The sequence below is a fragment of the Typha angustifolia genome, chromosome 3 (assembly GCF_048772165.1).
Source record: "Typha angustifolia cultivar Huaian chromosome 3, ASM4877216v1, whole genome shotgun sequence".
In the NCBI taxonomy this organism is placed as follows: domain Eukaryota; kingdom Viridiplantae; phylum Streptophyta; class Magnoliopsida; order Poales; family Typhaceae; genus Typha; species Typha angustifolia.
In genome coordinates, this window is record NC_133241.1 from 5825931 (window position 1) to 5843096 (window position 17166).

Consider the following 17166-nt stretch of genomic DNA (forward strand, 5'->3'; position numbering starts at 1 on the left):
AACAATTTCTTCATCAAGAAAATATTGTTTAAACAGAAAGTTTTTCATACATTCTCGTTAAAACTTATGTAGTCATTTTTTCTCAAAGATTTATCATCGAGCAATTAACAATTATCCTTTTTTTTTTCCTTCAAATTATGAAGCATCAGTGCAGCAATCAGGTTAGTTTGTAACAAAAGGATTTGGTTGCTCAATGAATCTTTGAGAATACTGGCTCAATGAATCTTTGAGAATACTGAAGCAGACATCATCTTTTGTTCTTGAAATTCTTTATGTTTAAAAATATTTTTATTTTTTACTAATCCTTTTGTTACTAATTCGAGCAGACGCTATCTTAGATTTCACTGGGTAGAAATCTATTTGGTTTTTACCATATCCAATGTTTTCAGAAACATTTTTGGTGACGGTCTAAGGCGCTGCTACGGCGAGGTCGACAACATCGGTCGCCCCGGCAGTGTGCCGGGAGAATGTTTTTGGCAGGCCGAGTTGGTAGTTTGCTGGCCGATTTTACGGTTGCGGGCCTGGTGGGCCGACATGGCGCAAACGGGTCGGGTCGTGCGCTACGTGAAAGAAAGAAAAGATGCACTCTCACACCGAGCCAGCCCGAATCTCTGAAGATCCCTCTCCTCTTCTCCAACGGTGACGGCGAGCGGCGCACGACGCTAACCATCTACCTTCTCGCCGTAACAGCAGCACCTCCCGCACCTCCCCAACCCCCCAAGGTGAGAGCATTTGGGTGTTAAATGTAAGATTTTGGTTTCTACTACTAATTTCTCCTTAATTCTTCGGGTTAGCACTCTTAGTGCTGGACTGCTTGTGCTGCAGTCTTTCTTTTATTCCTTTCGATTCTTTTGGGTTACTAGAATTAGCTAAGAGTTCCACTCCCTGCTGTAAATCCGACCAATGCTTACTCTTCTTTAAGGATTTCTTGGAAGTTTCTGCGGTACTGGCGCTTCTTGGGAAATTTTCTGTATCTGTTGGGATTTTCTTGTTTGTCCTGGCGCTTATTTAGCTTATCAAAATGCTGCATTTTCTTGTTGTTGATTTCTTGGGGTTGTATCAGAAATTGCAAGTGGCAAGTGGGTTTCTAAAGGCCATGTGATTTTGTCTCATTTATTTCCTTTTCTTGTTATGAAGTGGCTCATTTATTTGCTTTTCATGTGTTTGTGAATCATGCTCATGAATAATTGAATATATGCACAGATATGCTAATAAGTAATTAGCTATACATGCTTGTTTGCTAGTCCCACTCATTAGTTGTTTGAGGATAAGGATGGCGTAGTGGACTAAATGTTTGAAACTTCTTTACTTTTTAGTTGTTTGATGGTTTTGAATTTTGATTATGCTTTGTAATACATTAAAAATGATTATGGTTGTGAATTGTGATCATGTTATTTTTAATTTTGTTGTAGTGCACTATTAAATTATTTATATTTACTATTTTTGTATGTATTATATATCATTTTTTTTAATTTTTATACATTAAAGATGATAGACCATTATGACTTTTTAATTTTAATTTTATATCAGTATTTATATTTACCATTATTTTTAATTTTTAATTTTTATACTATGTATTTGAATTTTTGGGAGATATATTTAATTATGACTTTGCGAGGATCATTAATTCTGTTGTGCAAGGTAGTAAAGTAGAACAATATAACTTTCTCATGGTTTATATTCCTGGACTCTATGAGAAGGAGAAAGCTGAGAATCAGTTTCTGTGCAATATCTATTTGCTGGGCATTAAGAATTAAGATTAAGTAAAATGCAAATACGATGAATCCGCAATTGAGGTTATCATGCAAAAAGCCACTTGAAATTTTCATGGAGTTTTGTTGTTAATTTGGACATCAGAAGCTGTCAAATTGTGTGGAACCGATTATGGGCTATAATGTTCATCTTTCTCTTGTGAGGAGACGAGTAGAAAGCACTTGTTAGGTGTGTGTGACTTGTCAGGTATTTATGCGGAGGCTAGGCTAGGAAACCGTATCCTAGAAGGGACAATAGTTGTGGATATCCATTTATTTCTCAACTGCATTCATGGTTTCAAGTTTCAACATTATATCGGATATGAGACAGATTTGCTACTTCATAACTAGATGTTCTATTAATTTCCAAGAGACTTGGCTATGATATGAATATTTAAAAAGTTACTCCTTGTCTTTTTTCTTTTGGATTTGGCTAGGATCAGATGCAGGGATGGCTGTTCTTTCACATTTGAAAATATTTTCTCAAGCCTTGCCTCAGCATGCACTTAGTTGTGCGCACAGGCAACTTGGATACACAATGTATGTCTTCCCATTTGTGTCTTTGTGATTCTGTACAGCATTGCTTTGAACTACTGTTATAGTTAGTGGACATGCATGAATTTTGCTGTTTTCTTTTCTTATATCTGCACCAAGAGCAAAATAAACATGATGCTTCTGAATGGTGATAGGCTCCGCAAAATTTAGTGGCAAATTGGCAATATGATATATCTAATCAGCTTTATCTTGTTTGTTTTCTCTAATTAAGTGATAAGTTTTGAGAGCACAATTTTGAGGTATAAATGAAATTGAGAAACAAAATAGAACATGAAATTAAGTCTTAACTAAATCTGTAAATTAGCAAGGGTAAAAAATAACACAAGAAACTGGGCAGTCATAATCATGGTTCTCAATTTTGGCCGATCCCGATCCTACTCCAAAAGTAGTCTTTTATTGGTCGGATTGGCCAAGTTTTGGCCGTTTTGGCTGAAACGAACTGGATCGGCCAAGAGAAAGGGAGAAGAGAGGAAAGATAGCAAGAAAAAAAGGGAGAAAGAGAGAGAAAAGAGTGAAGAGCTCATTGTAGAGAGGTTTGCAGAGTAGGATCTATGTCAGAAGAGTTCGCCGGAGGTTGATGGAACTGGATTTGCATCAAAGAAGTTTGTCGGATGTTGATGGACATCGGAACTATGTCGGAGAAGCATCACTTAGGAGAGAGGAGTTGGAGAGGAAGATGAGTGCGTGGGAGAGAGAGAGAGGGAGAGGTTAGGATTTGAAGTTTTTTGGAGAGGGAGAAGGGGAATAAAGATAGTGACAAGATGGGAGAGAGGGTTAGTGGGAGAGTTAGTGGAAAAATTAATAGGAGAGAGAGTTAGTGAGAAGAGAGTTAGAAAAAAAATTATTTGTATGAGAGGGGAGAGAGAGAGAGTCCATAAGTGATAGAAAATAATATTTTTATTTTTTAGACTTCATATATGAATAATTTATATGTATATCTTGTTATTATTTTTTCTAAAATTTTTATTATTTTTCTGTATTTTAAAAATTATATTAAAATACAAGTTGATACCGCCGATGCTTGGAACCTTAGTTATAATGATCAAGTCTTATTTGCCCCTATTTCTCCCTTCTATATTGTTGATTTCAACTTGCCCTTTATGATTTAGTTTAGTATATTAAACATTTTCTCTCTTATGTTTATTACTAAGAGAACATTTGTTTAAAGTCAATGCCCTTTCCAAAGTTATTTGCCGACGAGATTTTGCTGTCCTCTAGTAAAAGTAGTGGTGGAGTTGATTTGTTTGTGCCAGGCCATAATAGATCCAATTAGATGCTGAGGAAAAAGTTGGGTTAGCTACATAATCCTTTTCCTTGCTCTAGCTTTGACGATGTCATTTTGTCAAGCTGTAGGTCATCAAATCTGTCCTTAACTTTTTAAACCTAGTTATTTGTGTTTTCGACTCCTCTTTGGACTGACTTACTTATTGATGACTGATAATTATATCAAAAGTACATGGGTAGTTGTCGAAGAGATTGTTTAAAAGGTAAAATTCCAACACACCACCTATGTATGAGCTAAAGACACTCATATAGACCCAAGATATGGATTTTAATTTAATGGGGGTAAGCTTTATATTTTAATTGATCAATAGACCTAAAGTGACTTGAACTGAGGATCTCTTGCTTTGGTATCATGATAATAGCCTAAGTAATTAGAAAATGGTGGCATTAATCCTTTTTATAATAGACTAATAAAAATGCCCCTGATACTCTCTGATTGCAGTAGTCCTTACATTGAGCATAAATTGAAGAGGATGCATTAGAGATGAGAGAATATAGAAAATAAAGATGAAATGAACTAATTTTTCTAATTTTCTTGAAAGGTCTGAATTTCTACTTTTTCTTTCTACCCATAATTGGCACTATGGAAGTTTCTTTACCCTTTGAATATCTAGGTAGACATATGATGCCTCAGACTAGCACTCTTTTGCTAGTAACTAGTTGTTTTTTGCTGGACTTATAATACCTTTGCCTCCTACACCAGAAGTATGCTTGACCTGAACACATTAATTCCATTCACCTCAACTAATCTCTTGAAACTTGGAAAATTTCTACAAGTATTTTTTCTAATATAAAACGCTAGGCACTGGCTTTTCTTTTTGACTATTTGATTCTTGTTGTAGATATGCCAGAGCATCAAGGACTTCAAGGGGTGCAAAGTTATCGTGTCAACATATAAAGAGATCTTTCCCTGCTGTACATATGGATAATGGTCATTATAATAGTGCACGAGGCTCTCTTATAGTCCTAGAAGGACTAGACCGAAGTGGGAAAACATCACAATGCAGTAATTTACTCTCATACTTAAGAGGAACAGGGCTTTCAGTTGAAGCATGGCGATTTCCTGACAGAAGCACTAGTATTGGGCAACTAATATCTGCATATCTTGCAAATGAATCACAATTAGATGATAAAGCAATCCACTTGCTCTTCAGTGCAAACCGTTGGGAGAAAAGGTTGGTACTTATTGACATGTATTGTTTATATAATTTAGCACATGTAGGTCTGAAAGATCTCATAGATAAATGCATGTGCGTGTTCGCTTTGATGTAGTGCTTATTCATCTAAATGTGGCTTATCAGAATCTCACTGCAACATAATTCCAGCAGGCTGTTGGAAGGAAGCAATGCCCTAAATTTACATATTTCAGATAGGCCTACCACTTATGAGCATCAGCATGCTACACTAGCTACCAGGAGCTTATTAGTCAGCATGCTGACCTTTGAGGGCTTTTGCTTAGTGTGATGGTAAGTCTTGCCAATGTGTCCCCTAGTGGCAGCTATTCGACTTCTAGACACAACTTCACACTTAATGATCTTAATACGGTGTAAAACTTGGCCTTCTTAGACCCCAAATTGTTGGTAAGCCTCGTACTGTGTTGATGTTGAAACAACATCATGTCTGCTCTGTTGGATACTATAAATGATGCTAAAATTGCCATCTATGAAGCATTATACATTTTGCTTTCACTTTTCTGGTATCTTGATCTTCCAAACAAGCATCCAATAACTGAAAAAAAAGCTGAATTTATGTAAGAAATTCTTATGGGCACATGTCAGTTCAACTAGACTTTTAATTAGAATCCTACTTATGTCAATTTCAACTAGCTTTCTGATTATATTTCAACTTTCTTTCCAATTATCTCTCAGCATAAATTTATAACAAAATAAGCCATGAGCCACAACATAATTTTTAAATATGCACCAATTATCTAAGTCATCCATTTGAGTGTGGTCTAAATTTGAATTCTTTTTACAATGGCTCTTAAAGTGCATGTTGTCCAGATAAAATGCTTTTCTTGAAGATCAATATGCATGTTCATAGAATTGAGATGTGATTGAAGAAGGAACTGTCTTTTGGCATGAGACTCTAATCATGAATTTTGATATTCTTCTATATTCCATATGTCATCTTTCAGAACTGAATAACATGGTTAAGGTTTGAAGCACAACTTAAAAGATCAGTATCACATTTTTTAAAAAAATCAGAAGCTGCCTTTACTGATTCATTACTTAGTGTTCTAAGTCACGATGATCTCTTTCTAACAACAAAATAGTAGATTTCTCTACTGCACTAAAAGTTCATACAAAATTCAAAACTTTTTGCAAGACAAACATGTCTATGTGTTTGTCAAGTGCCAATCTCCTGGAGTGATATTTTAGCAATGTAAAATGACTTTGCGACATAGAGCAATAGTTGAACTTTATTAAGTTGGTTCTTCATTTGCAGAGCTTTGATGGAAAACAAACTAAAGAGTGGAATCACCATTGTTGTTGACCGCTACTCTTATTCAGGAGTGGCTTTTTCAGTTGCCAAAGGACTTGATATGGGTTGGTGTATGGTGAGTTGCATTAGAAACTAAGGAATTTTTACATCTTCTAGACGTTGCATGTTTTACATACAGAGAAAATGATGTTCCTTGTTTCAGGCTCTGGAAATGGGATTAATAGCGCCAGATCTAGTCATATTTCTTGATATACCTCCAGAGGTAGGTCCCAAAAGTTCTGCATTATTTCATACCGACTTCTAATAAATAGTAAGAGTTTAACTAATCCTCATTCTCAACAATTTCATATCTTCATGCTCTTGCTGTTTTAAACTGCAACTGTTTCTCAACAGCCAGATGATTTAATGTTTCCTATGGTTGACTTGTGCTCATTATAGGGCTCTAGTACTTTTTTTTGGCTAGATAGGCATTTTATTAATCGAGCGGGCCTGGTTGGGACTTTTCTCCAAACAAAAAGAAAACCAATTTTCAGATTTAAAGATAAGTCTGGCAAAAAATGGACCTTAGTCCATTATATAAAAATTTCTCTATTGTTGGTCTCTTTCTCATGGGCGCTACAATCTATATCAAGACCATCCAGTTTGAGACTGAAAAAGGAAAAAGATTCTACCATATCATATCCACTTATTGTAATCTTTGTAACAACTGAGCATTGATTGAACATGCAGTTATTAGTATAAGCAAAATCATGACAGTGAATTTCTTCTTGTCTTGAGTCTTCACTTTTTATTGTTTGTTATTTGTTATTAAATCTCAGTAAAATGAAATTGTTTTAGAAAGCCGCTGAAAGAGGAGGCTATGGCACTGAGAGGTACGAGCAACTTGAGTTCCAGAGAAAAGTTGCCAAGCACTATCATACCCTCTGTGATGCTTCCTGGGAGGTAATTTACTAGGATAAAATGCCTTCCATTTTCTTTAAATTTTTGCTAACTTTTTCTACTCTAACATCTGCAGTTGATCTGTTCTTGTAAATGCATATTATTACCTGAGTAGCCATCCTTTGGCTTTACTGGTAATGCAATTATTTGCATGAGTAATAACAACTGTTATTTCATTTTTCAGGTAGCATTAGCTTTCCGATGTCCTATTTGTGAATATGGATATATTTGTTAATTGCCATTCAGCTGTCTGCACTACTATTGGTGTCTGACTTGAGTGACCTGTCTTTAGGGGTGAAAATGGATTGGATACGGATCGGATAGTGCTCAACCCACATCCGAATCCATTCTTTTTTTATCCGAATACAGATATTTGACAAATAGCAAAAATTAAAACTATATCCTAAATAATCGAATGCAGTTATTAGTCGGATACGAATTGGATCTTAAATGAATACGGATTAAATCTTAACTGGATATGAATATGAACTCAATCACTAAATAAAATTATACAATGCTCAATAGATAAGGAATTCTTCTTTTTAAAACACAAGTATAAGTGAACTTGCACATATACAGATAATTTTATATGCTGATGTGAAACCATGAATATACACAAATATACACAAATATACATTCTTGTATATAATTTGTTCTGTCTATAGACTATAGTACACCTACAGATAAGAGTTGCAGCATATAACAAAAAACTGTAGTACAAATTTCAAGTGCAAGTAACTGCAAATTTGACTACCTTTATGGCTGCTCATATTTGTCAAATAGGTGAATTTTAACCAAAATTAGTCTTATTAAAAGAGGGTGAAGAACCAAGAACAGATGGAAACATCTTCTGCAGTGATGATACCCTTTACTAGAACTGGAAAGCTTGTTATAGATCTGAACCATTATATGTCCCAAAAATGCCAGATGCTAGTTAAAATCAAAATCATAAAGTACGGATCTCATAAGTTTAATAGTATAAACATCTTCCTAAACAATTTCCAAGCATTTAAGTCTAATTAGAAAAGTAACAAATACATTAAGAAGTATGACTCCCAGAAGAGATCAACAGTCTAATAGCCCTAGTTTTCTACGTTTAGAATTGCCACAGCCCACATGAATGGTCACATGACTAAAATTTAAAAAAGTTAAGAAGGATCTAAAGTCACATACTCAAATCAATAGATTGCTAAAAAATAATTAAATAATAGATTTTTCAACAACTCAGTGATTACTAATGTAAGATCTACGGATGATTTCTAGATACAAAGGATCAAAGTCACCAAAAATTGAAAAGGTCAAATGAAGATTACAGATAAGATAATCTTACCTCACCAAAAAGCATATCCCTGTTGGTCCTTAGAAGCTCCAAAACCTACAAATATTTAACAAATTAAGACAAAAATCTTGCAAAAATTGCTAATTTTCCACCTAAAAAGAGGTAAAAAAGAGAAAGAGAAGATTCGGTAGATCTCACGAATGTTTTCCAAGTCCTCGAGGGTGGCATCCTGCTGATCACCATCGGAGATGCACACCTCGGTCTCTTCCTTGCCGACGAGGCAACAACGACGCTCGGTCTTTGATGGTGGCGAAGGAGTGAGAGATGGGCGGACTAGTGAGGTGAAGAGGAGAGGAGGAGAGATCTGGAGAGAGGAGGGAGAGGTCTCGAAGAGGTTCGGAGGATGGAGGTTTCGGAGGAGGGAACTGGTAGACGTAGAGCCATCTTGGCGACGACGGTGGTATGTGGTTGTAGTGGCAGTGGTGGGCTTGGCGATAATGGTGATAAGATCACTTTAAAGCAGGAGTTAGAGAAGACGACATAGCGAAGAGGTGGGAGGAAATGGTGTCGTCGTCAAAAAAGACGATAGAGCAGAGGAAGATGATGGAGAGCGACTCATCGAGTTGACATCGGTGAGGATGAGGTGATCGTGGTAGGACACATGGCGGAAGAAGGAGACCAAAGAGCTTGGTGGTGGTTGAGAGAAGTCTATTGGATGAATGGCTAGGTTAGGGATAGGTTTTAGTTGTTTATATATAAATGGCTAAATGAATATTTAATATCCGAATCCAACTAAATTATATAAAACTGTATCCGAATTCGGATCCGTCTTTTTTTTTTCTAAATCTCTATGTGTGGTACGGGACAGGTAACAAATTTGCACTCGTATCCGATCCAATCTAGATACGGTTTTGGTTGGATCCGATTAAATCCGATCCATCTTCACCCCTACCTATCTTACATATGATGTCGTTGGATAGTTGTTGAGTTATTGTTAGGGGTGAAAACGAATTGGATTGTGCTCAATCTATATTTGAATTCATATTTTTTAGTTCAAATATGGATATTAGATGTATAACAAAATTTAAAATCATATCTAACTAAAGAATATGGATAATTTTTGGATAGAGGATTGGGTCTTAAATAGATGTGGATCAAATTTTAAATAAATTATGATCTTTCTTTTGGAGACAATTTAATACAAAATATTAATAGTTTTAAAAAATAATAAAAATTTTGCATGTTAAATACATATAAAGTTAGCAAACTCGATCTCTATAAGCAATGTAGAACACATTATTAGTAATAATATCAATATTCAATATTTAAATAAGCAAATTAAAAACTGTAAATCAATTAAAAAAATATGTAGATAAATGGATATCCTATATCCGTATCCGTATCAAAAATTTATATCTGATGCGTATCCATATTCGAGTTTTTTAAAAAACTCTACCTGTGTCCAAATCCGTATCTGGGTTTTTTTAAAAAATCTTACTCATCCGAATCCATATCTAGGTTGGGCAAGAATTTTTATCTGAATTCGATCCGAATCGGATCAGATAGTGGATTAGGTCAGAGTTAATTCGACCCAATTTTACCCCTAGTTACTGTTATTGAGCTGTCCTCAAATATCCAGGTAAAATAGGTCTTAAGGACGTTACTAGCTGTAACTGACCAGATCTGGATTGATCCGGATGTAAGAAAATTATAAAAATTTAGGTAGCGATAGCCTCACAAGATAAGGCTCTAATGGCTCTACACGTTTAATCAGATGTTTGGATGAAAATATATAATTAAAGTAGTGGAGTCAACGGGGCAAAACGGTAAATATCCGATGTTTTGGCGGTCGTCAGAGGGTGGCGGATGGCTAAGAGCAGTGATGGATGGCCGTATAGTAAGGTGGCTGCTGGAGGTGATGGTGGCTATGGGTTGGAGGTAGAATTTAGGTTTCTAACTTAGATCTACTCCTAGAAAAATAAAGACGATCTAACAGCTACGATAAAAAAGATAAATGCGAGAATAAGAAAAACTAAAGTTAATTAATTCGTAATGTTTGGATGAATAAAGTCTAGCTTCTCTTTATATATAAATGTCGGGTACAATGAGTTCTACTCGGACTTAGTCCTAAAGACTTATATGACTCGAATTAGGACTTGCCTTAGAGATTTACATGACTTAATTGAACTTGTCTTAGAGGTTTACATGACTTAATTGAACTTGATTTAGTGGCTTATATGACTTAACTAGGCTTGCCTTAAGGGTTTACATTAAAGATAAATATGACCTAAAGATAAATATGATTTAGCTAAATCATCATTCCTTATCATTCTGGGAATATTTCTTCATTATACCACAATTTGAGTCCTAATTTGGAGAAACTTTGAATGCGAAAGTTATAGATCAGGACGTCTTCGATCTGCTCCAAATGGTTTCATAATATTATATTCGGTCAACTGATGAATATCTGCAAAATATTTTTCTGAAACTGTGCATAAGTTAACGAACTTAGCTAATTAAATAAACTTTAATTAAACTACATAAGCAAAATAAATATTGCTCTTAGAGAGTATTGATTTGATTGGATCTAGTTTTGTTGCTTTAGAGAGTATTGTATTGGATTGCCCATTTTGTGCTAATTGTGCACTGGTTATTCTGCTCTTTGATATTGCCCTTTCTGGTTAAATTAAATATAAGTGGTTAAACTAAATACAAGCATATTTTTTTTGTATTAGATTTATATTAAATGGGTTAGACGGGTCATATTAATGTGTCGGGTTAACACGACCCATTTAAGTATACAAGTTAAACGGGTCATGTTAGTGTGTCGTGTTAACTCAACCCGCTTATTAAATAGGTTAGGTGGGTCGGGTCGTGTTACCTGTTTATTAATCGGATTGTGTTCGTGTTTACCAAATGGAACCCGTTTATTAATCGGGCTATGTTCGTATTAAGGTAAAGTTGAACCAACCCGAATCTGACCCGATTTGATACCGCTTAACCCGACCCGATTGCCACCCCTACCAAAATATCGAACATATGTACATTTATTTTAGCAATGTATTACGATATTTAAAAGTCAATTACGAAATTTAGCAGCAGATTACACATTTCTCAGTGGATTCCTAATTATCAAAAAATTGGCCATCATTTTTCAACAAATTGATATCCTCATATAAGTGTGAATTTGAAGATTCTCGTGAGAGATAAATATTTAGATGATTGGATGAGTTTTCTAATGCAGTTAAAATAAATATCAATTGGAGTTGAGATCATAAACATATAATCAAAAGTTCGAACATATGTACATTTTTTAAGTAACATATTTTGCCATATGGAAAAGGATTAAGACATTTAGTAGCAGATTATGCATTTATCTTATGTTTTTTTAAGCAACAGATTCCTAATTATAGAAAACTGGTCATCATAAAAAGTGAAATTGTATGATATAATGCATAAAATCAAATGCAATGTATGCACTATTTTCTGCGGATTCACATCATTTATCAATAAATTACGTTGATTTTCTATGGATTACGTTGATTACCTGTAGATTTAGAGCATTTCTTGCGGATTTAGAGAATTACTTATGGACTGTATTATTTCTATGAACGTAAAGCATTTCTAGTGGATTTACACCATTTTCTGCAGATTTACTGCATTTCTTGCGGATTTATAGTATTTCTTACGGATTTATATTATTTCTTGTAGATTTATAGCATTTCCTGTGGATTTAGAATATCAGAATTTACGTAAGCTTAGTAAATTCAAATTTGAGTTTTAGGTAAATATGACTTTTGTTTGGTTTGAGGTTAAGCTCCGAACTCGATTAGTTAGTCTAATTTTTTTGTTTTGATTTTTTTAAAGAGTAAACTTGAATAATTATGAAAATGATAAAAAAAATGTTTAGTTACTGAATAAGTTTAGAGGTTCTTGAACCAATTTATTAGGAGTCCCTAAACTCAAAGCAAATAAGGCCTATTTGAGTACCAAGTAACATCAAATAAAAAAAAAGAAAATCAAATTAGTAGTCATATGAGCTAGTATATGGCTTGTGCAGACGATATTGATTAGTTTATTAGGTAGAATGTTGGTAAAACAAAAGGATGAAGAAGAGGAAAAATATTTAATTCATTGGGTTTGAAAAGGTACCGTCTTCTCTAGAAATAATATATTGTTCTCTTTTGAAAAATGACATATGTTATTAAATGAAAACAACCTTTCTCTCCCCATCTAAAAATAAAGAAAGGGCACTTTGGCCTAAAACCAGCACGATTGGGTGGTTTTGCAATCGAAAATGGAAATTGGGTGAATTTGTAAAGTGCAAAATTTCTTATATTCTTCATGCAAAAGGCTCCAAGCCTATCAAAATGTGAGCTTAGATTTCAAAAAAAAAAAAAAAAGTAGGCTTGTTAAATTACTCACCAGAGCTTCAGGTTAGCAATCACTTACCAATGCAAGACATAATTCCACCAAGGAGATGGTTCCAGCTAGTCAACAGTGAGAGGTCTAAAGAAGTTTATCTAGTGTTACCAAGTTAATAAGTTATCTTGACCATCTCATAATATGTGGACCCTAACAATGAAACACAGAGTTTGCCATCTAGCCTAATATACTATATGTACATCTCTCTTAGTATACCAATACTAGTTTTCCCTAAAGATTGCACAAGTTCATTTTACTACATGGTAACTCCATGAAGAGGGAAATTCTATCATAGTTTATTTCTTTGCAAACTGACAATTAGCCCTTCTGTGCTTCAGGATTTCCTTTTCTTTTCCTATTTTAGATTAAGGAACACTATTTTAGATTATAAAAGAAATATCAAATTATCCCTACTCTGGATTAGAAACAATACTCAAATTATTATGCACATACACTCAATTTACAATTTTACCCTGGATTTGAAAAGTTTCTTTAAAAATTCTCTCCTCTCTTATACTACTCAATTTACAATTTTATGCTCAATTTTCGTACCTATCTCTTCTTTCCTGCTACCTATTTATCTCCTGACATATTTGCAGTTATGCATTGCATACCTACAAATATGCAAGGCATATCTATAAATATGCATTATATACCTAAAATAAATGAGAACAGTTTAATTTAAATTTATATGTCAAATCAAAGGTATTTGAGTTAATTTTCAATTCTCATTTGTATTTTATCTCGACTTTATTTCACATTAAAGATAATTGTTACACCGCTATTTTAGATTATAAATAAACATTTGAATACCCTACCCTAGATTTAAGGTACACTTTTAGAAGTAAGAATTTAGAATAGCTATTCTAGATTTTTCACTAATCTCAAAGCAAATGAGGCCTTAAGGAATTATTGTAAAATGACTTTAGTTAAGGAATCATCTTATTATCATGTTAAAAAAAACTAACATTATAACTAGCTTAATTAGAGGCTAAGTAAGGCTGAAAAATACTCAGCATGATGTCCCTTACAAAACTCACAACTTTAGGCAAGGGCAAGCATAGGGGTGTAATCGAGCTGAGCTTGATCGAGCCTAACTCTGATAAACCTTGAGCTGAAAATAATTTTGAGCCTAAATTAAAATCATTTCAATTCACACGAATTTTGAGCTTGAACCGAGCTCAAGCTTAGACGAGCCAATAAATAAGCAATTTCAAGTCTTAATCAATTCAAGCCAAATTTCTAGCCTGATTAAACTTGAATTAAATTAAGTTTAATTTAGACTTAAATCAAGCTTAAAATAAAGCTTAATTCAAAATTATAAACTTATAAAAATATCCACGTATTTAAGATTAGATAGGATCAAAATTCAGAACTAAACCTTACAAGATCAAAGTACATAATAATCCACTTAAGTAAATTTTGAAATATAACAAAAGTATAATATAGTATAGAAAATATTACTCATATTATATATATATATATAATAATTATTATTTTGAGCCTTATCGAGATGGCTCATGACCAAATTTGGCTCTAAATTATTTTCGAGCATATTTTGAAGATCAAGCTCAACTCAACTCATTTTCGTGCCGAGCTCAAATCGGCTTGATTATTTTGACAACCCTAGGCAAGCAGTCCCTTATTCTTGCCAATAAGAGATTCTTCTTGAGGTAGCTTTGCCTAGAGCATATCCTAATGGTCCAATCTCTAGTCCCCTTTCTGTTGGAAGAAAACAAGACTTCTTTCTTTGTAAATAGAATATCCGAAAGAGGAAATAAGTTATGGATGAGAATTAAGGAGATTACTTAAAAGCTTAAGGTGAAAAGAAGAAAGTAGGTTGACAGTTTGGAGAAGAATGTGAAGGAAGCAATTATTGAGCAGAGAATCGTCACAATTTCTGAACAACAGCTTTGGAAAGCAGAGGATAATAAACTGTCCTTTTGAAGAGCAAGCCAGAGCAGTCTTGTTCTCCCTCCTGTACCTTGGAATCTAGGAGCATTGCCTCTCTATCGCTAGCCACCTCACACCTTGGCCTTCTTATTCTTTCTTCTGTTATCTGCAGGAAAATCGAGCATAGTAGATCTTGTCTCTAGGGCGGTAACTTTGTCAAAAGGGAGAATCAGAGGGTATAGATCACATGTATCAAGAGACATTTATCAAGGTAGTGGGGCTTTAACCCCACCAATGTACATTCGGGCTTCAGCCATAGATCTTATATAAAACAAACTTGAGTAAAAACTTAGAAACAAGACTTAATAGGTTAATTCTATATCCAAGACTGCACACTGACCATTTGTCTTCATTAAGGTGCATCCAGGGTTAGCAACTTAAACGTTTTTCAGCAAAAGCTCCACAAAGAATTGAACTTTTGATTTTGTACTTCTTTAAAAAAGAAGAGCTTGTCTCACGGTGCTATTTGTGTCTTTCCTTTTTCTTGTACTGTGGTGGTGACAGGCATTAAAGTTGGCCAATTCTGAATCTGCTGCAAATAACCTCTACAGTCTACATATCTATGGAGTTATGTCATAATGCCCTTTTCTTGTGTTCAGTAAAGATGCTTTATTTATACATGTATTTAGGTTCTTTTTTGTTTTCTTTTGATTCCAGAACCACTCTCATATCACATTAGGTGTTGTACTCTAATCTCAACTGACAATCTTTCTCATCCTAGCTCATAATCAGTTTTTTTTTTTTCCGTTCTTCATTTCAGGTTGTTGATGGCTCCTTACCAATGGAGGCGATCCAGAAACAGCTCAGAGATCTTTCAATGCATTGCGTAATGAAATGCCAACAAGGAAAGCCACTGATGAATCTCTGGTCAAGCAAAGAAGATTGTCCACATTGCAACTAATTATTTCATCATACTGGAGGTTGTATATTTCAGTTGGACATACATAGTGCTGCCATTTTTATAATAATTTTAACCAAGGCTATACACAATTTTGTAAAATTCTTCAGACATACTTCTCGATAAATCAGTGAGAAAAATTCCTATATCATTTCTCCTGAGCATTTGATAATTGTCTGGTCTTACTTATCTCACTTGTATGATTGCTCTTTTTTATTTAATGAGAAATTAGTGGCCTTCGAATCAAACAGCCTTTTATTTTTTTATGAAGTCCGTAGACAAATGATATTCATTGAGAACATACATTACAAATGAGATCCAGAGGTGGGTCAGTCCAATCATGGGACATATGATGCCTGATGGCAGGACTGGCAAGGTTATTATAGATGGTGTCCTTTCCAGACCTACAGAACTGCTGCTGCAGCTCGGAATCATTGGTACAAATGTTGAGATGACTTAAATGTGAGAAATGTGGATGGATGCCACATTCACATCATTTTTCAGAAAGAATACTTAGCATCTTTGTTTTCACTGAAGACATGATTTGATACCAGCTGAAGCTACCATCAGCAAGCATGAGAAAGCGAATATCCTGGGCTTCAGATCTACCTAATAAATCTATTGTGGAAGTTACTCAAGAGTCTGAGATTATATAGTTAAGGTTTTGATCACAAAAAATTTACTAATAAGAATGTTTAAGTTAGATAGTTAGATCACTCTTAGTATATGATTCTATGTTAATTTTAAGATGATGTCAAGTTTTGTCTTGACAACCCAAAATTTTTAAAGAAATAAATAGAAAATTAGAGATAATTGAAGAATATTCTATTAGGTCTATTTTATAATGTCCAATCTACTGACGTAAAATTTAATTGGGATGACGGGGACGTTAATTATGCTACATGAATAGAAAATTAAGGAAAAATATTATTTAATTTTTTTAAATTAGAGTGATTTGATAGAAATCTCTATTTTATTATATTTATAGAAAAATAATAGGAGATGATAACTTATTAATATTTCTAATCTAGTTAATATTATACTTAAATAAATTTCGGATTTCTGAAAATATTCATTATTATCTTTTATTTCCAGACAATAAAATATAAGAGGAAATCTTTATTTATAATATTTTGTTCGAAGATGTGGAAAATAAGAGATCTCCCTTTGTTTTCTTTTTATAAAAGGTTGAGTTGAGAATCTTTACGGGATGAAAACTTTGATTATTATTTATTTATAGTTTATATACATGATTTATAGAGCAGATCTGAGATGTATATATATCTTAGAAAATATAGCATTATGATGTCCTTTAGTTATAGATAATTCATACATGAATTATATTGAGAAGAGCTAAGTCATCTTATAGATCACAAAAGTGAGTCGATTCACTTAGTTTTACTACTAGTCATAAATTGCTATATATATTATTCTGTGTGCCATTTTATCCTCCATGCAATATATATTTCGTGTATCTTATTCTTCATGCAAAATTTTAAGTATATTGATCATGAGTATCCAACGAAACCTAAATTATGAATATGTATTACTTTGAGAATAGTTTAATAGAAAATCTCTCAGTGGAGAGTCAAGTCTACTTTAAAATCCACGATTTAAGTGCAATATTTCATAATGAT

The 17166-nt window shown here is 33.9% G+C and overlaps 1 protein-coding gene across 7 annotated transcripts; it reads left to right on the plus strand.

Annotated features, from left to right (window-relative positions):
- Positions 1–594: 594 nt before the first annotated feature.
- Positions 595–15755, plus strand: LOC140758126 (thymidylate kinase). 7 transcript variants are annotated; one of them, XM_073094167.1, is made up of 7 exons: positions 595–722; positions 2189–2291; positions 4433–4765; positions 6039–6150; positions 6238–6297; positions 6873–6977; positions 15392–15755. In XM_073094167.1, the coding sequence occupies exons 2-7, from the start codon at positions 2203–2205 to the stop codon at positions 15530–15532; spliced, it is 840 nt and encodes a 279-aa protein (XP_072950268.1). In that variant the 5' UTR covers positions 595–722; positions 2189–2202; the 3' UTR covers positions 15533–15755. The 7 variants fall into 7 exon arrangements, with proteins under 7 accessions (XP_072950268.1, XP_072950271.1, XP_072950270.1 ...); XM_073094170.1 differs by having other exon boundaries at positions 6877–6977; XM_073094169.1 differs by lacking the exon at positions 15392–15755 and adding an exon at positions 15136–15379.
- Positions 15756–17166: the final 1411 nt, after the last annotated feature.

Coding starts and splice junctions, on each gene's coding strand:
- LOC140758126 (XM_073094167.1), top strand. CDS start 2,203: ATGGCTGTTCTTTCACATTTGAAAATATTTTCTCAAGCCTTGCCTCAG. Junction 4,766..6,038: donor GCAAACCGTTGGGAGAAAAG/GTTGGTACTTAT, acceptor CTTCATTTGCAG/AGCTTTGATGGAAAACAAAC. Junction 6,978..15,391: donor TCTGTGATGCTTCCTGGGAG/GTAATTTACTAG, acceptor TCTTCATTTCAG/GTTGTTGATGGCTCCTTACC.